Here is a 27567-nt window from a genome sequence, read left to right as displayed (position 1 = left end):
GCACTTAAGCGAGTGCTTAAGTCCAACTGACTTTCAATGGAATTTAAGCAAATGCTTATGCGTATGGCTAAACAGATGGTATTACTTACATGGTTATGCTGAACTGGGCCCTCAGTGTAGAGGAAGACAGTAGGCAGGCAGATATCTAAGAATTTTACAGAAAGGACAGAAATCGTTTTGCAACTAAATGAGACCCCTGGCAGACAATCGTTAAGAATGCAGTTCAAAGGAATCGGTGCACTGTATTATCCATGCAGAAGTATGTTCAGTAGTCGATCAGGGCAAATAGTGTTCATGATCAGAGGGGGTAGCCAAGGCAATCTACATCATGGTTTCCCTGAAGGAGGTTTGCTCAGATGTGGGAGATGGAAATACTGTATCATGGAACAGATATGAAAAGCAGAGCTCCCTAAATCTGCCCCAGGCTGGGTTCAGTTTAATGGCTAAGGAAGAAATACACAAACAGGTTTCCTGAAAGTGAGATTTGTGAGAACATTTTTTTCGGCATTTTCTTGAAGCCATATATTAAATCTTCAAGATTACAAATCGGGATAGGAACAATAGCTTAGCCACAATAGTTTAGATTTCCCCCTCCTCCTCCATTTTTCTCTTTGTTCTAGATCACAGTATTTGTATTTTATATGTAGATAATAAATCATTGGTAATACATAAATGACAGTACTTTTCTGTCAGAACGTAAGTTAATTGGCAGAAGGTAACTTAAACGGCATCTGCTTGCCTCCAAAGCTGAACTGACACAAAAATTTTATATAATACTGGACATTACCTTCAGGCTGCTCTAGGGAGGCCACAGACTAACAGGTACAGTATGAAATGCTAAAATAAATTCAAATTGAGGAAGGTTTTTCAGCAGAAGGCCCAATGAAAAGTATTCACCCTAAAATAGCAACATTGTGCATTCTTTCCTTATTTTTGTCAAAAGGAAAAAAATCCTGGCTGTGATAAAACCAGAGCACCTCTTACCCAGCACTTGCCATGAAGAGTCTTCTCAAGTGCACCAGCGTTGTATTTGCATGTGTTCAAAAAGGTGACAACTACGTGGGAGATGACCCAGATCCTTGATGGCTAGCCAAAGCAAAGACTATTGGCTCATGAGAAACACCGATTGTGAATGCTTCTCTCATGCAGGGGAAGTGCTGCCCTGTTTTAAATAGATGGGGTCAAATTTTCAAAGGAGCTCAGAAGGTGGGGTACTGAACTGCTTTGAAAAACTGGCTGTGAGTGTCCCAGCTGGAGCTACTGTGTGCTGAGCACTTGGAAATCTGGCCTCACATGCTCAAACTATCATCTCTCTTCATCAGCCTCCCTGATCATCATCCTGACTCCATAGGTTTTTTTTTATTGAAGGCATCAAGAACACAGTGATGGAAACCAGGTTTCCCAGATCCCTCTCGGTCTTGTTTTTTCCCCCAACCAGGCCATGGAACTACGGGCTTGCCTAGGTGAACGCTTAGTTCACAGCAAGCATTGCCAGCTGGAATCCACCCCACTTTGAAACGGGAGTAGATTAAAGCACATTAGGGAGCTTCACATGGACACAATGCGCAGCAGATTAGTATGGGGCAGGTTTACATACCAGCTCGCTGTGAACTAAGTGTTTAAATAGATAAGCCCTAAGCCTGTACCGATACTGTGCCCAGCAATTACCTCCTAACAATTAACCTGAACCAGGTGTCTATAAAATGTATTTAACATATATTTTTCTTTCATTGCCTTTATTGGTTTTAAAACAAGGATGCATAGCTACTGAGATCACATAAAACTATAGATAGTGCTTGGGATCGTGCCTGGGACCACTTTTCCACTGGACAATCTTTCCTCTCTGTTGGATCGTCCTTCCGCTGGGTTGTAGACATCAGTATGGTGATGTGACTCATCTCCTTTGCATGCCCTACCCATCAGACCCAGCTTTTATAATTTTATTCTTTTTCCAGTCCCTTGCCTCGCTGGGACAGGGCCTGGGATGAAAGACTGCAATTCAGTGTTGACTATATGGAAGCAGATGTATGCATCATACAAGTAGGTGGAAGCATCCAGAGGAGTGGGAAAAAGGGAAGTGTCCTTATCAATTATGCAAGGACTATGCCTGTGCTTTACTTTGCCATACTGGTCAGCAGCCAGGGGTCTCTGATGTATTTTTCATATATGGCTGGCCAGGCAATTACAACTGTTCCTCTTTGATTAAGACCTCTTGACTGTTATCCTTATTTCTACCAAAACTAATCTAGATTACTATAGCATTCTCCAACTAGAGATTAAGTAGGGTATTGAAATAGTATATGTTAAATTAAAATACTTGGACTGGGGAATTCATCTAATCTAGAACCATATCTCCAGCAACGTCCTGCACTTTGATGGGGGTTTCAGCAGAAGAATTTCCCCATTATGAAATGTACCAAATACATAACTTTGTTATAATCAGGGTGATGGGGGAGAAGCAGTATGTATTACTCCCACAGCTGATCATCTTATTCCCTAAAGCAAGGCCTGCCGACATTTTTATAAGCTTATTGGTCTCATTCCAGCTAAGAAAAGCTTTACTCTAATTTTAGCGAACCAGTCATGCCTGGCAGAGGTACAACTTTCATTGCTAAGATCAAGGTGAATGTATTGAGATGTCGCTGCATCTGACACTGTTAATTTAAGTGTTAATTTAAGTGTCATGTGAACCTGGCACTGAAGGAGGAGAAAAACATGCTTTATTGTCAGGAAAGCCCTGAAAAAAATTACTTGCCAAATTGCCACTTCCTTGTGCTGAATGGCAAGTTTTCTGATCCTAGAAGAGGTTGTAGCCTTGGTGGACAGGAAGAGAAAAAGCTATAAAGTTTGCAATAGCTGCCTAAGTAGCATAATAAATTGGTGGACTCATGAGAGGGATACACTTCACGGATACTCATGAGAGGGATACACTTCAGCAGCAGGAGACCTGCAGTTGACATGCTCATCAATACATGTTTTAGTGCTGGAAAAGCAAGTGGTACCATGTGCAGAAATTTGGGAAACAAAACGCAAGCAAAAACAATTTTTAAAAAAAATATATCTCAAGAAAGAACATGTCCTCCTGGTCAAGATTACAGGTCAGACAAATACAGTGCTACATTTTTTCTTCCTGTGACCCCTAGTTTCTTAGTCTCTCTATTGTTAAAAATCTAAGTCTGCCATGTGATTTAAAGCCTCAAAAGATAAGAATTCAAAAATAAAGGGCATTATGAAAATGCATATGCTGAATCGCTGGTGATGTCCATTCAATGTATTCCTTTTAAGGATTTGGAATGCTTAATGAGGATGGTTCCGTTTACTAAGAACAGTCATGCAGCAATAGCAAAGACACATCCAGGAAATAAAGAGAGAGGGCATGGATAATCTAAAAGGTTATTTCCATCTCTCACTTTTATAGCCTTCTGATAAGTACCACCAGGTAAAAAGGTACTTTTTGACATACAGTGCAACCACTGTGACAGTCTGCTAATTCAGTCTAGACTCTTATAATTCAGAGAGGGAAAAGAAAGGAAAGTACAAAATAGAACTCTCAGAATATGGCTGATAAACAATTTAATATGTGATTTGAAAGGACAATAAAAGAGAGAGAGAGAGAGAGAGATCATCATTAGTAGATGCAACAAAATTAGTGCATTTATTGGAACAAACAAATGGACAACTCTGGAGTCAGTAGGCCTAAGTTCTGCCTCTTGCCTTAGCTGAGAGGTGCCATGGAATCATTCCATCAATCATACCATTAAGGTAGCTGAAAAGAACAAAGTTTCCCATCTTTCACAGCCTAATGAATGATGTTTAGAACACAAGAGCAGCAGAACATGTATTTAGGGGTGTTCTAAAATGTTCATACCAATTATGCAGCACCTAGATACTATTTTTACATAAGGGTAAGTAGCACCTTATAAATACCATATATTAGACATGCAAGAGGATACTAGGTGGTCAAGACCGGGGTATCATTGTGCTAGGCACTGTATAAACACAAAGGAAGAGGGATGTTCCCTGCTCCAAAGTGCTTACAATGCCTGGGCTTGATCCTAAGAGGTGTTGAGTACACTGTCCCCAATACACATGCTTAATTTTCAGCATGTGAGTAGCCTTACTGGCTTCAAAAGAATTACCCAACGTGCTTAAAGCTAAGCTAGGGCTTGAGTGCTAAACACCTAAAAGGAACTAACTCTATGTTAAGAGAAGTTACAACAAATTAATGTAACAAACAATACGAGGGTACCAGAAAGGTAAAAGTAATGAGAACACATGTATAGGTTAGTTATGTGCATGGCTTGATTGTTCCAAATCATTTTAAAGAGTTCACTCCCCTTTACTAATAAAAATAAATAAAAGGAGTACTTGTGGCACCTTAGAGACTAACAAATTTATTTGAGCATAAGCTTTCATGAGCTACAACTTCATTGTTAGTCTCTAAGGGCCACAAGTACTCCTTTTCTTTTTGCAAATACAGACTTACACGGCTGCTACTCTAAAAATAAATAAAATATCCACAATTTACTGTTTCTGCACCATTATCTGCTGACCTCACATGATATCAAAAGAATGACAATGTAGCAATGAGGCAATTTTAATTTGGCTTCTGTTCTCCCACACTTACTGGAACTTTTTTTATTAGTAAACAATGTAGGATGTTCGCTGTCATTTTATATTACAAAATATTTCATACTTACGACTCCCCACCACAGGGCATCTGCATAGCTGCCAAACTCTGTTTGTCCTGAATCATTCACAGCGTCTTTTTCAGCCAAATACACAAAATAAGATGAAAAAATCAGGCCCAGAAACCCAATATACAAGGTAGTTATTAATTCCTGAAAGCAGAATAAAAACAAATAAAAACCACTGTTAAAGAGCTTTGAACTATGTGACACTGGAGTTTTTGCACAAAATAATTAAAATGGTTAAAAAAAAAAGTTAATTACAGCAGTTTATTCAAATAGATCATCAGACTTTTCATCTGATGCAAATCAGCCTAGCTCCAGTGAGCTCAGTAGAACTCAGCTGAGGACCTGGCCCAGTGTTTTACAGAAGTGTATGTGTGCTTCAGTCACAGATATTGGATTTCAAACTAACTGTTCATGACTTTTGCAATAAACCTGGTAAGTGCTGGTGGTGTTGCAATTGAAAATTAGCTGTTAGGTAAAAATTTTGAGAGATCGGGGCACTTAGAAGCTTAAGTCTCACTGAAAGTCAATGAAATTCAGTGAAAGTTAGGCTACCAAGTGCCCAAATCATTTTTGAAAATGGGACTTAGGTGAAAATTTTACACTTGGGGAACTTACCTGTTGTCCTTTAAACACAGTAAAGCAACAGTGTTTGATTAATTGAACCAATCATCACATGTTCCTAAGTTCATATATTTAGCAACAAGAAGACATCTGCCTACATTCCATGCTTTTATATAATAGTGTTTACATGATAGGATAATGTTTGAAATAAATAAGTTGGTTAAAAACATGTCCCTGTGATTACCTGTGAATTATAATCTATTTCCTCCTGCACAGCAATTGGGCACACAGATGACACAGTATTGGACACAGAAAGGAATCAAAAGAGAAGGGGATCAGAACTAATTCCTGATGCACCAAACCTCTGCAGTTTCTCTCTTTAGAGCCATATCACAAGGGAACTTGAGTTCAATAACGGTCAGCAGCTCAAGCCCTCCGTTAATTTAGCTTAATATTAAATGCTCCTGGCAAATCACAGACCTCAATTTTGCAAACCTGCAATATGTTTTTTTTTCAAGAATAATAGCTGTCTATGCTGTAGCAGTATAATGACCAAATTCAGGTACACTGGTGTGACACAGAAGACCTGAAAATGGTTTTAACCGAGAAAAATTGTTTTCTTATTCTGTTCAAGCATTGTCCCTATGTCAGATCTAACTTACTTGTCTGTGTATGAAAACTACTGATCCCAACAGTCTCCATGTGCCACCCTGTCGGTCAACATGTAGCATTCGTAGGATCTGCAGAAAGCGGATACCCCTGGAATACAAATTTTAAATAAGTGAAACTACAAGGGTCTGAGGATACAAGAGAAGTGATACAGGGGGAGGGGAAGCTTTTTTTAAATGATAAATTAAAAGACATTGATTACATCACTGTCAGGTTACTACATTAAGCTTACAGGTTCCTCCCTTTCCCCCATCTTTTATTCAGCTCAGCCTATTAGACAAATGTGAGCAGCTGTGGGGGAAGGGGAATAGGCTTTCACTTGTATGGTTGGCAGGAATTCCCAGTGATTCAGGAATTCTAGAAACAGATTGTGAATATTATGGAGATGGCTGATTTTATGGAGAGGGCTGATCCCTGGCTGATCTTCATATATCTGGTGCTATCTTTTAAGAGTTCCAAAAGGGAAGCAGAATGGGCAGAAACAGATGACTTTCCACAGCTAGAAAGCCACATTTTCTTTGGTCTTTTCATCTACTGGGCAAGAGAACAATTTGAGTTTGCAGAAACTTTTACATAGATGATCATGGAAATAATGCTCTAAGCAAGCAACTACAGGATATGCTTTGTAATAGAGAGCCACCACAGTCACAGAGCATCACTGCAACTAAAATTCAACCCATCATTCAGAGAAACCAGCCAGGCTGACCCACCTGAACACATGAGATATGTTCAGTCAATTGTCGGCACATGGAAATTCCCTCAATATCTTTTCCAACAGTCAACCTCTAACTCCAAATATACTACGAAGAACAGCCTAAAAAAGTCAGTAGATATCCAAAAAGCAAAAAAAGTTGGTAAAAACCATACAACTAGCTGGCAAACATGAACAAAATGTGAGTGTATCATTGCTACTTTGTTGATTAAGTTTTTGTGAAGCTCTAGTTTTATTATATACAATTTCATTATTATAAGTGGGAAGATGTGAGGGGATTACTCTGATCTACTCTGGTGCATGGTAACTGAGATCAAAATCTGATCTGTTGTGTCAACAGAGATGCCAAAGCGGCGATCACTTCTAGAATTTAAGAACTGTTACAGGGAGAGGAGAGAGCGGAATAATAAACCTTTATCAAAACAGACAACATTCTCTTCAATTATTGATAAATTATTACCTGATAGCTGAGGTTGCAAAGACTTGACCTTTGGAGCCCACACAAAGAACAATCATTGAAGCAACAACTACAATTAAATCTGGAAAATAAAAATAAGTGAAGATAATGAGTTCAAGGCTTCGTGCAATGCTTTGATAAGATCGTGATTTAAATTCAACACTGATATTATTTTACCTGTGAGAAGGGTGACATTTTTAGATAGTCATCCAAATAAAGTTTTAGGATTATATATCCCAACACCTCTGGTGTAACGTAGAAAGAAAATACATAATGGTGTAATAAAAATGGTTTTATTGTCATGAGTCAGGGATGGCTGAACTTTTAATTAGCAGCAAAACTAGATGTGACAGATCATTCCAATGGTGTGTCAAAAAACCTAACGATATGTTCTGTATACCCTACGTATTTTACAGTGTTTTCTAATGGCTGTTTTTAAAATGTACTGGCACAGTTCACAGTTCACTTCTCTCATCTATAAAATCAGGTGACTTAGTAACATGAATCCAACTGTTGAGACCTGGAAGAGAGTGAAAAGTGTAACTAATAGCTTTTTAGAGGCTTGTAAAATCTAACTAAAATAGCTTTACTATACAGAATATTGGCAGGATGTAAGTTCTGATATCTTGGAGCCTACCCGGGATAGAAACAAGTCCTGCATACCAATAGCAAGTTGGGAATCATCCCCTTCTGATAGCATAAAGCTCTATCTGCTGTGGCAGATAGGCAGTTACCTGTGATATCTTTGTGAGATCTTACTGTATTAAGTTTATGTATCATTGTGGGCCAGAAACTGTATGTAATTCCCTGGGTGAGGATGACCACAGCTCCTCCAGGAACTAAGAAAAGAGGGAGGTGATTAGGCAAATTCACTAAGGTTGTAACACGTCCAGAGAGGAACCACCACCTGGAGAGGCTCACATATATTTATATAGTTTAAAATGGATTTTCCAAGGAGCAACAGACAAAAAGGATTGTGGATTAACCGTCTGAGTTTAAACTGACTGCGGGCATTCCTTCTGATCCAGCAAACGGACTGGACCTTCTGTCCTAAGAGGGGGGCAATCCTTGGGGAAGGTTTGGAAGGAATGACACCTACCTGAGTCCAAAGTTAGAGTTAGGGTGACCTCTGGTAAGCCTTTTAGTATGTGTGTAGGTTCTTTTATTGTTTTCTCTGTAAAACTTTTACCTTAAGAACAAAGGTGCTTGCTTAGAAAGACCTGTGGGGTAACTTGTAACCGTTGGCAATTACACTGTTCATAGCCTTTGGAGAGAAAGCAAAGTGCAAGCAGTCTGTCTTGCTGGGGATATCACAGTGTAGACTTCAGAGTAACAGCCGTGTTAGTCTGTATTCGCAAAAAGAAAAGGAGTACTTGTGGCACCTTTTACCAGCAGGAGAGTGAGTTTGTGTATAGGGGTGGGGGGGATGTGAGAAAACCTGGATTTGTGCAGGAAATAGCCCAACTTGATTGTCATGCACATTGTGTAAAGAGTTGTCACTTTGGATGGGCTATCACCAGCAGGAGAGTGAATTTGTGTGGGGGGGTGGAGGGTGAGAAAACCTGGATTTGTGCTGGAAATGGCCCACCTGATGATCACTTTAGATAAGCTATTACCAGCAGGACAGTGGGGTGGGAGGAGGTATTGGTTCATATTCTCTGTGTATATATAAAGTCTGCTGCAGTTTCCACGATATGCATCTGATGAAGTGAGCTGTAGCTCACGAAAGCTTATGCTCTAATAAATTGGTTAGTCTCTAAGGTGCCACAAGTACTCCTTTTCTTTTTACAGTGTAGACTGGGAACTGTGCTGCCTGGAAAACCCCAGCTCAGAAAAGAGAGAGACATCGGTCTCTACCCAAGAGAGATGACAGCTGAGGAGCCAGGATCCTAGATTGAGTGCCCTAGTTGGATCACGGAAGGGAGAATACAGGGTCAGTTGCCCTGGATTGTGACAACTGGCATATAAAATCCTCACAGTTTGAAAGATATCTATCCTTAAAGTATCTTAAAAGTGTAATTGCTCTAGGGCAGGACACTGTAAAGCTTGGGCTCAGGCAAGCGTAATTTTGGGAAAAAGTACACATTTTGGAAAAAGAAGGAAACAACTGTACAGCATGTTCTTTTTAAAAATGGCCACCGTTTGAAGCTGCTCAGGGATTTGGAATGCTAGTAGTAATTTCAGGAGAGATGGATTAACAGACAGAGCACTGGGGAAGCAGTCAAAGGCGCATGACACTTACAGTCACATATGGAATATAGTTACATAATATAGACATAGAGAGGCTAAGCCACCATGGACAAATGAACAATTCTGTGCTCTTATGAATTACTAGGGTGCAGCATTTTTGTCCATTGCCTATAAAAATTTTGCAGTCATCCCCATGAAGATATGGATGCCCACCAGTATAACTAAACCCCTTTCTCTGTCTTATCTATTTAAATTGTAAATTCTTCAGGGAAAGCACTGTCTATTACTCTTTGTACAGTGTCTAGCAGAGTGGGACCCTGATTTTCTACGGTTCCTAGGCGCTACCATAAGAAATATGATAAATAATAGCAAAAATAACAACTGCAGGGCAAGTATTCTGAAAATCTTTACTAGCTAGAACATTCAAGGAATTAAGAAGGAGATTTTAAAAGCCACATAGGCCAGTTAAACACCCAATTTCCACTGAAAGTCAAAGGCAGCTGGGTGCCTAACTTCCATACGTGCCTTTGGAAAAAAAAACCTCACCCTACGAGCATGAAAATAATAGTTTATAATTACATGTCACCTGCCACACACCAGTGTGCTCTAGGTAGCTCAATCAAAAAGCAGAGCAAACTAACATTAAAATATTAAGATGGACCAAACATATAGAGGTCATTTGGTTTTGTTTAAAAATAGACAGTTGCAGCTATTACGAGATGTGCGCAATGCTGAAGTTATAGAAGCCATTTCGGGAGACAGGCTTATATGCAACTCTGTTATTTCTGGCAAAACTTCAGTTCAACTGCAAAGGAAAGTCTCTTTTCTGGAAAAGAGAATCAAGTTGAAAGATTTTCTTTTTAAAGAAGGAACTAACAATGCCACAGATTCTTCAGAATGTTCAGTTCTGCGCAGATACTAGAGACAAATGTTTTTATTCTAACTTGGCTGGAATCTTTAGGGAAACTCCATTTCTTTTTAAATGTTCAAGGTGTTTATAGGAATGTGGCTTTTTTTTAGTAATTATGACAATTGTTCAAACCATGTATACTTACCAATGATAGAAATAGGCTTCCTAGCAAAACGAAGCCTTCCCCATAATCCAACATATTTACTACGGCATCCTGCTGACCATAAGCGAATCACATACTCCGTTCCAAAAAACACCACTAATACAATTTCCTAGGGGAAACAGACAGGGAACTAGATTAATTTTCTAGTTTACATATTCTCTCTCTTCTTTCAGATGACATTAAGGAACACAGAAAACGAAACGTAAAACTTGGGAAGAAGAAAAATATGCAATATGCCAAGAAGATCCAAACTACAAAACCTCAGGAAAACTGTGTAAGCAATGGGAAATGTATGATAAAGAATAAGTTTAAATACCAGAATGGCATGCTGTTTGGATCTTCTCTATGTGCTAAAACTGAAACCATTCTGCATAAATTTACTTGGCTTCAATAATTCAAACAGAAAGTTGTTTGACAGCCAAAGAAAACAAGCAGACTCTGCATTCACAAGACAAATATTTTGCTAGTATATCTCATTTCCAGAAAAAGTACACTGTACTTTTGCAGTATCATTTGCAGTATCATCTTAGCCAGCCATTTACCCACTCATTTATAGCCTAAGTGCAACCCACACTTTTAAAAGTAGTATTTCTGGTACCAGGTTACAGCTTGATAGTTTCCAGGCAGTTTTAAAACATGGGGTGAAATCCTGTCCCCAGCCCCTAAAGTCAATGGGAGTCTTGAGCAGGGTTAGGTGTTCACCTATGGAACAAAGTGAAGTAAGTGTTGATAACCATGGTCCAAAACTGGGCTAAATTTCTGAGCTTTTGTAAGAAATGTACAAGAATATGGTTCAGGAATTTGGTTAAAACACAGTTCTGTAGCAACTATGCTGCCAGACTGAACATTTAAACGTTTCAGGGGACTGACCCAGGAGTTTCCAAAGTGTACAGTGAATGGAATAGAAGGGTTTAATATCCATCTGCGTCTGTCAGAGAAATAACAATACAAAATTGGAACTTAGTGTGATTTTCTATGCACTTTTATCTGTGTTTTAAATCCTCAGACAGTAGCTTTTTGTCAATTAGCAGGTGAAGGAGTTTTGATTATATTTTTTCAAAGTGACAGAGTTGCAATCCCATATTTCTTTTATTTAAAAGCCACATTCAATTAGTATCTGGTTTCACTGAATAGCCGATCTTAGCTCTACATAGAAATCATCCCCTATTTAGAGCAAAAAGGGAAAATAACCACCTTTAATAGAAGCTGTGGCTTCTAAATGAAAATACCCAGGACCTGGCATGTAACACATTAAAATGTTCATGAGGTATAACAGTTCTAAAATATAATTAAAAGGCGTAGAACAAACTGTTTGGTTTGTTTGAGAGACAAGATGGGTGAGGTAATATTTTTTATTGGACCAAATTCTGTTGGTGAGAGAGACAAGCTGAAGTTGGTCCAATAAAAAATAATACCTCACCCACCTTGCCTCTCTAATATCCTGAGACTGACACGGTGACAACAACACTGCACACACCAATGGTTTGTTGGAGAAGTTTGGTGTCTGAGTAAACTAGAATGACAAAAGCCAAGCAGTTCTTCAGCAATTGAGGATCCCAACTGTTGCTGAAGAGAACAGGGCATGCCACTAATCAACATTTGTCCTCTAAGGCTAAATAATATTACTAGTCTGTGACATCTATGCCTGTATGTCATGATATTGCACCACTGGAGGAGGAGGAGGATGGTGAGAAAAGCGCTGAAGAAAGTGACCACTTTTAGCTTACACACGAGTGTATTTTTAATTAATTAAAATACTTAAGTCGAAATACTGGTCCCACTGATGTCAATCGGAGTATTGCCTTAGAGGCTAAAAGAGCAATAGGGCTACTGAGAAAAAAAAGAGTAATGATTCTTATTAATCATGGGCCCAGTCTGCTGACTTTAATGGAAGTTGGACTGGGCTCTAAAATTCCAGCATTCTGATGATGCATTAAACTCCTCATGTCTGGTAGCTAAGTTGTGCAGGTGCAAGTTAAAGACACTACGACATTTTTCAGAAGGCAGGAGGACATCAGCCAACATTCTTTCTCTTAACGTGATGGGCTCTAATATCCCGGGCTTTCTGTAAGTTGTTGCCAGGTGCATCAGGATAGCTATCACAATTGTCTACAAAGTTACTGTGCTCCTGAGAGGTTTCCAGGTTCAAGAAAATTAAATGATATTGGCTGGGTCCTTGGCTGCTACAAAGATGGAAATAGGCCAACTTACATCAGCTGAGGATCTGGTCCATAGTCTATTATAATGTGTGAAAGGAATAAACAGAAACCTTGGAAGAATTTTATTCAGAAACATTTGTTACAACAACATTTTTTGAAAACCTAATGGACATTCATTTGTAACACAATAGAAAACGATACAATATACTATGCCTAACACAGTAACTTCACATGCAGTATGATTCCCCTTTTGTTTAGCTTAATTAAATACATTTAAACCTACACTGAAATGCAAATGAGAACACGAGCCTGTCTATTAAAATAGTGATTAGTACTAACACAAAACTGTTGTCTATTTTGTTTATGACACTGTACTGATTTATAAAAATATAATCAACAAGCTCTAATATATTAGTACATTTCTGTATTGTAGCAGGCTAATATAGCTTCTTTCATCACTAATATGAAGGAAACTCCCTCAGTGAAAGACAATGACAAATCATTAAGCAGAGAGCTAGCTGCTTCTTTCATACAAAAGAAGTTATTTGAGCAACAAATCTATGGCCTCAACTCATATGTGCTGTGCACACAATAGTGTTCAGACTGCCCAATGGGGATTAACAAAACAAAAAAGAAAAGATTTTCTTGGAAGGAAAAATGGGAAAGTTAAATGTTATGCACAATAACAAATGCAATTTTTGGATCAAAAACTGTAGGATTATCAAGATTATAGTTTCATTATTATAACAAGAAGGGGGAAACCAAAGCCTTGGCTATGTTTTTTTTTTTTTTTTAAATGTGTGTTTTGTGTGTGCAAAATTTGCATTAGAGTTGTGTGGGTTGTTTTTTGTTTTTTTGTTGTTTTTTTTTAAGACTCTCCATGGTTCATTGGATAACAGGAACACTGGCAAGTATGCAAATGTGGGCTGTCCCAAAGACAATGAAACAGACATGTAGTCAATGGTTACTGTCATCCAGTTCTTTGCGTGACATGCAGACAAGCTTAGAGAACATTGATTGTTCTATAGACTCCTGTGACTGGAGGGAACGACCAGTCGGCTTACACCAAGACACATTTTTCACTCCTGACATTTTGATAAAGGCTTATTGACCTAAATGAGACCCAAGTTATTCAGGGAACATCAGGGGTGAAAGTGCACAAGCTGTTCTTCATGGTCATACACAAAAACTCCAGGTATCCATTAGCAACTGGCAAATTCCCCCTCCCCTACCCGTGGCGGTGTGACAGACAAAAGTGTTTTTAATATCTTGCCTTGTATAAGCCTAATAAGTAATCTAGTGGGGGAGGAGGAGACGGATGAATTTTTGTCACTACATTTATACGTTAGTTGCCCGATAAGTTGCAGACAGGAGTGAGAAAAGTTACTGATATTTAAAATAACTCAGGACAGTCATTACAAAGACAAATTTAGCTGTCCTCATGAACTACTGGAATAGTCCCTTCACAATCCCTCAGTAGCTGAGGTTTTGGTGATTTTTACGGTAATTTTCTAAAATAATATGCGCTATTTTACAAAAGCCAAATGAGCAAATGCTGGGGGCTTGATGCTCATCTCACACTGTTGTCAATCAGGTGTCAAACCAATGAAACAAAGAGTTACACTTGTATGAAACAGGACCGTAGTTCACATCTCACACCTGAGACTTTTAATAAATCTGAGTTACACTAGGGATGAATTTGGCCCATTATTTATTGAAAATACTTTTTCTGGCTGCTTGGTTAGCACACGTCCACTGAATGCATTGTCTAGAAAAGGCCAATGTGTTTCAGCCAATGTGACCCATAAACCAGCAATAATGGAACAAGAATACAAGAAGATCTCAAACAAAACCAGCAGAGTGAAAGAAAACAAGGGAGGAGGAAAAAAAATGGAAGGGTAAGGGGTAGGATGAACATGGAAGACGAGAAAGAATGGTTGATTTGGAAGAAGAGACTTTTTGCTGCAAACACAAGGCACTGCATTATGGAATGGAGTTGGGAGTGCCTGCTGAACCATTGCAGCTGTAATTATTATGGCTCTCCTTCCACATGAAGGGGAAACCATTGTAGATTATAGCATATCAGCCTGACCTGACCTGGAGACTTCATTACAGATGTACCATTAAAATGACACAGGCAATGCTTGCAAAATGACTGAGAAAGCACCTGCATGCATTTGGATGCATAGTCTTGGGCAGGCCCAGCCACTGTTTCATGTAACTTTTTCCACCTAGTATAGACAGTCCCCTCATTGTTCTCTTAAGGAATGCAGGTTTTTCCCTTGAAGTTGCACTATGTTAGCTGAAATATATAGAATGCAGCAAGATCAGATAGCCTAGGCAAACAGGTAAGCACACAGACTTGGAGACAAAGTCAACAAGAAGGTAAAAGTCCTGACTTGACTGTAGCAGAGATTTTAAAAAAAAGAAAAAAGAAAATTATGTTTTCCTCATACTCAGAATGCATATTGAGAAACTGAAAGTGCCAAAAACTGCTATATAATATGTAGGAGGTTTCAATTTAATTCTTGTTTTTTCAAATATCTTACACTAAATCTTTACAAGTTAAAAACAATTTTTTTAAAAAACGTTAAAAGCCAAAATATTTTAGCTTCTCTTGCAGAGCCTTTATCTTTACTTTAGAAAGTTTAAGTGTTCTTTGCCAAAATTCCTTATCTAGCATATTTGGCACTGACTGATGTGGGTTAAACTAATAGCAATGGAAAACATTAAAAACAGGGTAATCGTATCACGCTTCTATCTTCAGAGTTCCATAAATTAGTCCTAAGTTACTGGACATCAGTAAAGCCTTTTATAAATGTTTTTAATTAGAATGAAATAATATTTACACAGACCTACTCATGTTTTGAATAAGTGAAGCTTATGATGAAAGAGAGTTGGAAAAGCTGACTGTTTTGCCTTTCTATTTTCCTTTTAATCACAACTGGGAGCATAGTACAATAACTCTGGGGCCCACGAAGATCCTGCTGGTATGTATTTTTAGACTGGAATTTTCAAAAGGAAACAGACAATCAAATCTTATTGAATTTCAATAGGAGTTGGGCACCTAACTCCCTTAGGCACCTTTGAAAACCTGAGCCTTGATATCCTTAGTTTTCTTCTCACTAGCTTAATCCAAATCCCAGTGAAGGCAATGGGAGTTTCTCCACTGACTTCAAAAGACACTGGATCAGGCCTCAGGTGTGTCAGTTCTGAGGCATAACTTTTCATGTCAAGGCACATTCTCTGAGAACCTGTGTTTCTGACTGCAGTTTTCACATACATTCATCTTTGGCAAGCCTCTCCTATTAATACAGTGTATTCTGCAACAAAATCCAAAAGGTTAAAGATGAGATTCAGCAGGAATTTGCACACACAAATGACACCAAGCCTTCACATTTAGTTTATGGTACTTATTTTAGTTTGGAGTTACTCAGTTAATCATAAGCGACATCTTCCCCTCCCCACCCCACCCCCCCGACACACAGAATGTTCTATTAACTTGCCTTTAAAACTGGAGTATTTGGCAAGCAAGAGGAAGCTTCAACCTCCTCATGTCTGCCAAAATGATAAAATAACTCCTTTCTGTATATTTCAGGAACATGTACTCCAGGGCTTCATAAAAGTCCCTGGAAGAAATTCATACAGGGCTCTATCCCGCAGAAGAGGGTGGAGCAGTATGGCTCCAATCCAGGAAAGTACCTAAGGGCGCACACAACTTAAATCCCACTGAATTCAACAGCACTACTCACATACGTAACTTTAAGCACATGCTTAAGTGCTTTTGTTGGATAAATGCCAGTGTGCGCTCAGCACCTTGCTGGTTTCAGTTCACAGTATTTCAAAGACACAGGGGTGAAATCCTGGCCTCAGTGAAGTTAATGACAGAGCTCCCATTGATTTCTATTGGGCAGGATTTCAACCCCAGAATGTGTGTGTGTATTTTACCCCTCTCTCTATTCCGCACACACACGCACCCCTTTCTTAGTATAGACAATATGTTATTACAGAATCACAGAAATGTAGGGCTGGAAGGGACCTCAAGAAGCCACTTCTGACAGGTGTTTGTCCAACCTGTTTATAAAAACTTCCAATGATGGGGATTCCACCCCCTCCCTTGGAAGCATATTCCAGTGCTTAACTATCCTTATAGTTAGAAAGTTTTTCTTAATATCTAACCTAAATCTCCCTTGCTGCAGATCCAGAGTGGAAAGGAAGAGTCAGTCAGAAACCATTAAAGATTCAGGGTAAGCCCTGCAGTCTATATTTTTTTCTATAGGAAACTTTGCACCGTTAACAAGGTTTACACAGAGGCTAACCATTTTCCCATAACTGATTCTTTTTGCCCTATCTGCTGCCTCATCTTATGGTATTTATTCAACAGCCTTCCTCATGCATTTTCATAAAAAGCTGATTCACCTCCTCCTCATCCTGCATTGTACACTTCATAAATCTTCCCTCTCTTTCACAATGGACATCCAATTTATTAAATGTGCCATTCCTTTCAGAAAGGAAAAAAAACCACCCACCATTATCTGGCTTACCCAAACTCCAGCATCACCATTTATAAGGAAGGATCTGTCCATTATCAGCCTAAATATTATAACTTACCCTGCAAGAGCTTCATTTTATGCACTAAGAGTGAAATATGAAGATAGATCTTAAAAGTATCAGTTAAGGGCCAAATTCTGGCCCCTACTGTGTACAAACACCTAGTCTGGCAAAAACAGCAGAAAGATCATTAGAAATCAGTAGTTTCAAATATACTAATTAATGTGGGGCTTTTGTGTTTGAAGCCAGGTTAAGGAGGTAAACAGAATTCAGTGCAGGCTTCATTTTAAACAGGGCTGGTCGAAAATTTGAAAAGAGTTTTCATGAAAAATTTAAAAATATGTTTTATTCCATGGGTTTCAAAAAGGAACAATTTTTTATTTGTGAATTTTTTTTTCAAAAACTGTTAATTTTCACTTTTGCCTCTTCTCTGTCCCTTTTTTCCCCTTTTCCATTTTATGACTAAAAGAGGGGAAAGAAAATAGGAAATACAGAGGAAAAAGGGGAAGAAGGAAAAAATGAAATCTTGAATATTTTCATTTTTCACTTTTCATTAAAGCAATGGAAAATTTCAAATACAATGGTTTTTGAGAAAAATGCTATTTTTCAATAGATGAATTTTTCATTTTGCAAATTTTGAACAGCTCTAATTTTAAATAATTGCTAGGGATTTTTGGTACATTTTGTATATGCACATCTATTGAATTATCTGCAGATTTAAGGCAGTAAGGGGGGATATTTTGAATGTGCCATGTAGAAAATTTAGGGCCGGATTTCTCCTTCTGTAGAAAACTTGCAAGATGGGGCCCTATAGGGGAGGAAATCTCCATTAAGTTCTTTTCCCTTGAATAGATATCTCCCTGGTTATCCCTTTGAAGAGACAAGGTTGGTCCCCTCCCTCTTCTCCCTATAAAAATAGACTGTGGGAGAGCAGGAACTTCCACACATAAGCTCTGTGGTTCTGCAGCAGACATGATCTCTGCAGCTCAGGTCCTATATCCTTCAAGGACGACTTGACTAGAATGGTGCTGCCAGGAAGTCCCCAGACCTCTGATGTCTTCAGGACCCTTCTCCAACTTAAAAAAGGAACCCTGCATGGAAGGGGGAGCATGGAAAAGTATTATAGCCACAGGACATCCTTCTTCACCTTGAGCTCCAGAGCAGGAAGTGGAATGTGTATTTCCCACACACTCCCTTAGCCTTACTCCAGGCCTGCTCACTCTGGCCTGTGCACCCTCCACAGAGGACAAGAAAAGGGTGCTAGCTGAAGCCCTCCCTTTAGCATTTTAGGGGATCCTCCACATGTAGATAAGTTTGGTTAAGGTGCTAGCCTGGTTTCTAGGAGACCAGGGTTCAATTCCGTCCTCCACTACAGACATCCTTCATGACTTCGGGCAAATCACTTAATCTCTCTGTGCCTCAGATCCCCATCAGTAAAATGTGCGTGACAGCAGTTCCCTATCTGAAGAGGGTATTGAGAGATGCTCAGACACTGCTGTAATGAAGGCCGTATAGTTACCATGCCTGGATGGATAGATGGATGTAGGGGATACCAGCAGGCCCAAAAATACTTGCCTCCCTCCAAATGGGTATGCTAAGCAACTTGGTTCCACAGAACTACGGTCCATGCTACAATTAAAAAATTATGTTAACAATGACTATGTTGAAGAGTGGTTCTTCCTAGCAAAGTTCTAGCATGATTTCCCTACTTGGTGAGGACAGGGATATTTTTCTCAGATAACGAAGGGATAAAGCTGTGCTATAGATGCATCTGGGGAGTTGTCCTCAAGCAGAACAAACCCCCTGTCTATGTTGGTCAAACTATTTCATCCACATCTTAGGACTGATTACTACTCAAGTCAAGCAAAACCAATGACACATGAACATATAAGACAGACACCATACAGCAGCTGTGCTTGGAATTATTGGTTGTTTGGGATGAAATTAAACAACAACCAAAAAGGAACATTTATCCTAGAATTCATTACAATTAATTGTCATTAAGTTTTCTGGTTAGACCTCACTCATGGTTTTGTTATAAGCCTCAGGCAACACAAGTCACACTGTTTCCCGGTTTACCTCTGCTCACAAAGGGAAGTAGACTTTTCCAGGCCTATGCCTGACACAGTGTACTATCCCTTGTACACTGGCTTAGGTATGCTAGCCAATGCATCGGGATAGTCCCTGTCCACTTGCACAGGGGGAAGGAGGACACATAGCAGATGCTGCTCTCCTTCCCACAGTTGGGAGGAGGGGGGTAAGGAGGTGCCTTATGCCCTTGCACAGCCACTAAACTGGGCCAAAATCTGACCCTACATTTTTAAATTTAAAGAGGAAAAAGTCTACATTTCCCCCTCACACTAGATTACTGGTTTGTCATTTCAACATTTACCTTTAGTTTGATTAAATTTATGGTACTCTAACATGATGAGCAGCAGAGGTAATTATGGAAGTGTCTGTCACAGCTCCATAGTTAAGGCATTGAGTATTACACTTAAAGCACGTTGTGTGTGCATATATATATCTAAATTTTAGTTAATCAGTTGATAGTCTGCCACAAACTCCCCTCAAAATTAATTTAACAGGGTTTGAATCTGCAGAATACCAAATGGTTTGAAACCTTGCTGAAGGCCTGTAAAATAAAAGGAGTAAAATATTGAGCTGGGGACATGGCTCTCAGCATCTCTCTTAAGTTTTGTACAGCATCATTACAGATGTTAACTAAATCTGCAGATGATACTAAAGAGAGAGGAGTTGCAAACATCAATGGTGACTGAAAAATAAGACAAAGAACGAAAAGTTATTAGAAAAATGAGTAGAAAATGAAATTAGACAAATGCAGGTTAATATGTCAAAGGAAAAATCACTATTCAACAGGAGGAAGAAGTTTGGGAAGCAGTAGCACTGGAAGAGAATGAAGGGTGATATAGTGGACAGAAAATTAGCCCTCAGTTTGCAGAACTATAAAGCAGCAAAAAGGTAGATGCAATCTGGTCTTCTTGCATATAGGTAGGGCCCTACCAAATTCATGACTGTGAAAAACGTGTCATGGACCATGAAATCTGGTCTCCCCCGTGAAATCTGGTCTTTTGTATACTTTTACTTTATACTATACAGATTCCATGGGGGAGGCCAGCATTTCTCAAATTGGGGGTCCTGACCCAAAAGTAATTTGCGGGGGGTTGCAAGGTTATTTTAGGAGCGTCGTGGTATTGTCACCCTTACTTCTGCGCTGCCTTCAGAACTGGGTGGCCAGAGAGCAGTGGCTGTTGACCAGGCTCCCAGTTTTGAAGGCAGTGCCCCTCTAGCAGCAGCACAGAAGTAAGGGTGGCGACACCATACCATACATGCCACCCTTACTTCTGCGCTGCTGCCTGCAGAGTTGGGTTAAGCCACAACACCGTGAAATTTCAGATTTAAATATCTGAAATAATGAAATTTACGGTTTTTAAAATCCTATAACCATGAAATTGACCAAAATGTACCGTGAATTTGGTAGGGCCCTACATATAGGCATCAGGCCACAGGATATGTAGGTATTGTCCCTCTCTACTGTGTAGGGCAGGAGTGCAGATCATGACCAGAGCCTCCTGAGGGTTTGCTAGGAAATGCCGTGGGTCCATGGTACTCCTCAGTGTCACATTTCCAGCCCCAATGCAGCCCCTGAAGAAAGTAAACACGGCTTCTGGTTCCTTGTGCTGTGGAGAGCTAGGCCAGGCCCCAGCTCCGCTCTTGCACCTCTTTGCAAGTAGGTGGCAGGAAGAACTGAGATCAAGATAGCTCCTAGTACCCACCACCATTTCTTCTCCAAATGAAGGACAGGAGGGAACAGTGGGCCTGGAGCTGCTGGAGAAGAATGTTGTTGGGGATGAATGAGTTTGAGGGTGGGTAGAAGAGGCAGATGACCAGAGGAGATTTGGGGGATTAAGGGTGGGGAAAAAAACCTAAGGGGGTGGGAAATTAGATAGAAAAGGACACATTGAAAGGGAGGGGAAGGGACTGCTCTTCTATACTTCATCTAGCACAACGGAGCTACAATCTCAAATGGGGCATCTAGGCGTTAACATAATAAAAAACCCAGCAACAACTTCGGACTTGGCCTGTGAGACACTGAGAGCCTTCAACTCCTACTGACTTCAGTGGGAGCGGAGGGTACTCAGCACCTTGCAGGACTGAGCCCTTAAAACACTGGGGTGCAAAGGGAGAGAACACATCACTGTATGGGGAGGGGAGAGCTATGCCAAAAGAGGGAGAGACAAGGAAAGAGAAGCACCACCACTGAAAACAGGATGGGAGAGGGAAAAAGAGATACAGCAGAAAGAGAGAAGTGCAGCAATGGGAAAGGGGAAATAAGAACAAAAGAAGCAATGGCATTTCAGTAATTACCCCAGGGCCTGGCAGCAGGTGCCTCCAGCCTGCACTGAAGTCTGTGCTGCCACAACTCCACTGCTATTGGTATTTCTGTTCAGTAGATTGAAGCTACCACCAGTGTATGTGAGGCAATCACAGCTCCAACTGCAGGGTAGACATACCGCCAGTGTGTGTAGGTATACACCCCCACCCCACCCACCCACACACAGAGTTTCCTTTCCTCTAGTAAAGTTCAGCTGACTTGGCTGCTAACATCCCAGCAAGTTTCTCACTACCACTGGAATGAAACAGATTGCACCAGAAATAGCTGATATTAAAATTGATTAGACAGATTTGATCCTCCGTCTCCTGCCCCCAAATCCCACGCAAATAATTCATCCCTTCCCCTAATAATTCTTTGGTATTATTTAGGCTGCTCAGAAACTCTCACTCAGAGCAATGTGTATCTGCCATTTTTGGCATAAAAAAATGCCAAGTAGCACCTCAGTTTCTGCAACAGACCCCAGCAAGTTGACGGGGAAGAAAATCCATCTTTATTTCAGTTACTGAAAAGGACCTGCCTGCATGAATTCTAAGATAGATAAGGGAAGAGGTCTCTAGAGTCAAGACGTTTTAGAGCCACTGATATAAGTCTCTGGTGCAACAAGCCAAGACAATATCTGTACTCAGCTTTGAGCACCAAACAGCAGTAGCATTGACAGATTTGGGGGTGGAGTTCAAAGAAGATATATGAAGAAAAATTAAAAGGTTCTACGTGTATAATTCACCTAAAGGTTTGTCTACACGGCACAGTAATCCATACCACAGAAGGGATTTCTAAAGCGCGCTAGCGTGCTGCCCATTAATTGGTCAGTGCAGACCCTACTGGAGGGCAAACTAAAAGTTCTCTAGTGTTCTATAATGTAGTGCTGTTTGAAACAATGCTATATTAAAATGCACTAGGGAACTTTTAGTTGGCACCAGCAGGGTTTATATGGACCAATTAGTATGCACTTTAGAAATCCCTCTCCCTACCCAGTAGTGCACATTGCTGCTCAGTGTAGACAAGAAATCTGGAAGACGGCAAGCCCTAAGAGATGCCTAAGATGGACTGACATCATAATAGTCTATGTAGTACTGAAGGCAGTAAACCCAAAGGAGGGAGAGGATTTATTTAGCACACTGTAAGGAAAAATAATATTATTAGCCTGTGGAATGGTCTACCAAGGAAGTGGTGGAAGCTCCATCACTGTGACATTAAAAACTAGACCAGATGTAACACTAGTAAATGTGCTGTTGGGAACAGTCCTACACTGGCAGTGGATAAAATAGGTCACCTACCAGGTCCTTTCCCTTTCTATCCTCTATTTTTAATCAGACAGGAATTTGCACTATTACTGGCCAAAGGATTTTATTTTTCATAGTAGTATTTAATACCTGCACACTTTGGTTACCAATTCAGATTTTTATACTTCAGCAGCATCTCCTCTCTCATCATCCTGTATTGTGTGAGGCTAGATGGCAACTCATATTTTGAGGCAAAATAAATTTTGAAAATGAGATGACTCCAACAATGAGGTTGGTCACCAATAGCAGGATGTGATTTAAACAGATTATCAGCTAACACAGAGCTAGATTTCTATCCCAAGTAATGACAATATTCTTCAATAAAAATTTAGCTACTATTAAATTTCAAATGGATTGATTTTTATTTCAACCATCACCAGATTTCTGCCAAAGGAGAAAGTGAATTTTGAATAGGTTCTTTTTCAGAATCCGCAGAAGGGGAGGTGAGAGAACACTGTTAAGCTTTTAAACAAAAATGCAACGTGATCAGAAGTCAGGCATTCTTTTTACACATGTGGGCAATCACTGGTCAGTTATTGGTATCGCACTCCCGGATGATAAGAGTTCATGCACCATATTTCTATTTGACATTTCCATAAACACAACTTGCTTGTGCCTCAACATACTTGAATTCTCTCCCAGGTCTACTCCAGGGAATATGCATCATGCTCTTCCACACAGCTGCAATAACAGTCACACACTAAACCTGTAGTCCAGGCACTTAATACACCTCACAGGAAAACACATGTGCTAGTTTAAGCTAATAAAAAACCCTCCCAAATGCCATATGTGCAGAGCCCATTCAGTCAACATTTTAATGTTGCTTCTAAAGTTTGTGAAGGAGGAGAGGAGAATTATTTGACATACAAATAAACCTCACTGAAGGCAACAAAGTCAGCATTGCAGCTAAGTGGCAAATAAGCTTCACATACTGAAGGCAAATAGCTTCCTTCTCACTCTGATTTACCGGGTGAGTTCCAGTCAGTAACAGTAAAATGATTGCGGCTATCATTCAGCGCATCAGGATGGTTAATTTATACCAGTCAAAGCACACGACTTACCCAGTACACATTCTCCCTAGAGCTTTGATAATGTTCCAAACAGACCAAACTACACTTCCATTTCCAAAATGAAGATTTTGGCCAGATCTCTCTGAAGTTATATACCCCATTAACCAAACTACCGTTACGTGCAAAGACTTATATTTTTAGTCAGATTCATGTTTCTATCAGTCTCAGGTCCAACATAAATAAATAGTGCAACAGAGGCAGCTCTTTGCAGAATTCAGAGTTACGGAATGAGTATGCTAGTTTTGTGGAACTCCCTTAATTCACAATCACATTTTCCCCCTTCCAAACAAAGGACAAATGCACCATTCATTGCTGGAAAAAAAGTTCCCTGAAAACCCTGTGGCCTCTCTCAATGACAGTTGGAGAGACTTCCAAGATAACATATGCCTCAAGAAAATACCAGGTCTTAAATGGAATGAATTTATAATAAATGCCAAATAAATGCCAAGATTCGTCAGAGAGATCAACAACCCCTTATCAACAAAGTTATCCAGAAAATGTGATGAAAATACCTGGCACGTGTGTTAAGAATGAAGCCAGAGCATCTGCTATGGCAGGCGTGCATTGGGTAGCTGGAGGAATACATAAAAAGGGCTGAACAAAAGAACCTCTCTGTCAAAAATTACTCGGAGATGGAAAAATTATGGGATTTAGCAGAGGATATGCAAAGAGTGGCCTACGACAGATATGCCTTAAGCGACGTTAGAAGACACCGGAATTATTCAGATTCAGAAGTTTTCATTAGAGTCTCAAAATCACTGCTATTACTGGGATAACAGAAACAGCAGTGATGTTGTCGAACTATACTAATCTGTTGTGCCATTAAATTATAGCGGTGCAATGGTACCTCTATATTACTGCATTATTATTAAGTTTGGGTTCAGTTTTTCACTTAAAGCAGGGATTCCCTCTTTGTTTTAATGTGTATCTTCCCCAAATGTATAGTATGTCTTCTGTATGGAATAGCTGAATCCTCTGGGGATTTTAAACTAAATCTGTTACTTAGTTTAGGAGTTAAATTTCAGAAGAGTGGGACCTTTAAGGAATTTCCAATGTCTGACCTTTTTCCAAAACCCTTTTGCAATGAAATGGATGGATTATTAGCCTTCAAACTTTATATCCAGTTAAAACTCATTGCCAGTTCCTTTGGAGCGTATATTTAAAGATACTAGTTTATAATTAAGCACATTTATTATTTTTTGCCTCTCTCTGTACATTATATTCACAATTTTCCTTTACTCAAAACCAGTCACTGTTCCCATAATTTACTATTTGTTATTTGTAATGTCCAGGAGCCCCACTCATGGAGCAGGACCTCAGTGTGCTAGGTGATGTACAAACACAGAACAAAAAGATGGCCCCTGCCCCAAAGAGCTTACCAATCTAAGTAGGGGGGTTGAAGCCACGCATACTCTCACTAAAGATACTACTACTACACAAGTAGGGGAGTGTAGGATTGTGCCCCTACTAAAGACGGTCACTGTTTCCAATTGTTTTGAGTAAAACTGAAGCCACAGGCTACCCTCAAGAAAGATGACTGCCTATTCTCTAATGCCCACCATCATACTTCTCAACCTTCAAACCAAATTTGTGACAAAAACAATGAAAATGTGAGACAAATGACTGAAATATGGATCTCGTGTATGTTGTATTGTATCATATATGACACATATGTGCAGGCCTTTGTAACTTGAGCTAATTATCCTTTACAGAAAGCCACTAGAATTAGGTGGTTGGGCATCAGGGCTTCTTGGATTAATTCCCAGGTCTGGGATGAGAATGTAGTCCAGTAGTTAGAATGGGGCAACACAGTCAGAGAGCCCCTGTTTTCCATTCTTGACTCTGGGAGAGGAGTACAGTATGTCTAGTGGTTACAGACAGCATTGCCAAGCACATCGATTTGGCAATTTCTTTCTCAGTGGATAACAGTAGGATCTGACATATTTAGGGCATGGGCTCTATTTTCAACTCTGCTAAAAACAACCTTGTTGAAGGGCCTTAATTACAATTTCTGCTTTCCCACAAACATGTAATACACTGCATACTTACCTTGTACACAAATATCAATTGCTATTTTGCTGAGATTGTAATTGAACAGGTTTTGTATTTTACTAGGAGAGAGATTGATAGTGTGTACTAGGTGTTTCCTTATCAGCTGGATGGAAAAGTTCCATGGGTCAATGCAAAGTCTAATTAGTGGAAACATGCTAGGCATGAGGGTATAGTAAAGCAGCATCCCATAATTTGGCATTTCCATGCTTTTTAGGGTTTGCATAGGGTGGTATATCACACTTAGCCAACCTTAATCCCTAAATAGAACAATTCAGAGCAGGCAGCATATTTTTTCCCTAACTGACAAGGGAATAGAAACATTACTCTGTTGAACCTACAGGCTTTCATTAAGATTCCATAAGGAAAGGGCTTCATATATACTGAGGACTGATTTACATTAAGGTTCTTTTGCACTGTTCTGACAATGTACAGGGGCTTTAGAGTGGGCATAAGTTACATTTACACCTATTTTAAGGAAAGTATAAATGAGAATCAGGACAGAGTCTTATCTCCCTTCCAATCCTTCAGTTTTATGCCACACAACTGGGTTATAAGTGCAAAGTGTTTTCCCTTCAAATAATACAGACCTCTAGTGGATGAACGTTGCAACTGCAGTCAACCTAAAAACCTTCAGCCTGCAGTAAATGTTGCCCTAAATATTTATCCAACAGAAATTGCCTACCACGCATCCCAAGTTTTCACTTGTCTGAATCACGTCCAATTGGAACTGAGGTGGAGAAGGCAAATCATCTCACTTTACTTGTCCTGATGTTTAATGTATATAGTCATAAAGCTTGGTGCATGTTTTTGAAATATTGTTGCATGTCCTCGCATCCTTGGAGAGCTGATGGGGGCGGACCCTTAGATGGTAGAAACCGTCATCGCGCCATGTATATAATCTGCTCTAACAGCATTCCATTATCATGACATCATATTTTTGTCACAATTGACAAATTCCTAAAGCTAGCAATGAAGCATCTTTTTAAATGACAGGTTTTGTAGCACTCAAAAAGTAGTTTATATAGGATAATACTGTCCTGGAGTTTGCAGTCTGTGAGTACTAGCAACAAACACTTTGTGCTCGGAAGAAACAAAATTACTTCCTATCAGGTGTTATATCATTTACCATGAAGAAAGCCACAAAAGCCCTGATTTTAAACACATTTTATGCATGAGTTGCAGACTGTTGGAATGATATCTTCTATCAGTTTGTATAATACTCTTTAGTCTATGAGCTAGAAAAGACTGGTGGTTGTATGCTAAGTGTTTAGTTTTCAGTGCAATAGGAACCATTATGGGAGTCCTGTTAGTACCAGGAGTCACATGTTGCTGACTAAACCAGCACTGTGCTAGAAGGTAACTCAGAAGGATGGATCTTATTTAATTCCATGTTGAATAGAGGGAGGGTAATCTAAGAAAGAAAGAAAGAAAGAAAGAGGCCATTACAAAACTGGAGATATTCGTACACTCTAGCTGGCTCATACACCCCTATACTGATGTTTTCCATGGAAATTCTGGCTGTGTTAGCTTTGGCAGCAATTAAAGACTCTTTCTGGAATCTTTAAAAACATCCAGGAGTGCCTTTCAACTTTTATTCATGCCCTGTGACTTTATTTTTATTAATTAAAGCAATAAAAGCAGGCTGGTTTCGCCTTACCTTCAACTCATTTTAGTGTTAG

At 39.6% G+C, this 27567-nt stretch overlaps 1 protein-coding gene across 3 annotated transcripts in view; it reads right to left on the bottom strand.

Annotated features, from left to right (window-relative positions):
* The window catches only part of KCNQ1 (potassium voltage-gated channel subfamily Q member 1), a 539828-nt gene that overhangs the window by 380109 nt on the left and 132152 nt on the right, over positions 1–27567 (bottom strand). For all 3 annotated transcript variants that reach the window (XM_073347264.1, XM_073347265.1, XM_073347266.1), the window contains exons 3-6: positions 10342–10468; positions 7100–7178; positions 5921–6017; positions 4701–4841 (exon numbers count right to left, since the gene is read on the bottom strand). In XM_073347264.1, coding sequence (XP_073203365.1) covers positions 4701–4841; positions 5921–6017; positions 7100–7178; positions 10342–10468 — 444 coding nt within the window. The remainder of the gene's footprint in view (positions 1–4700; positions 4842–5920; positions 6018–7099; positions 7179–10341; positions 10469–27567) is intronic.

This window comes from Lepidochelys kempii, chromosome 6 (genome assembly GCF_965140265.1).
Source record: "Lepidochelys kempii isolate rLepKem1 chromosome 6, rLepKem1.hap2, whole genome shotgun sequence".
NCBI lineage: Eukaryota > Metazoa > Chordata > Testudines > Cheloniidae > Lepidochelys > Lepidochelys kempii.
The sequence above is the reverse complement of the archived record's forward strand: the minus strand, read 5'-3'. Positions and strand labels throughout refer to the sequence as shown.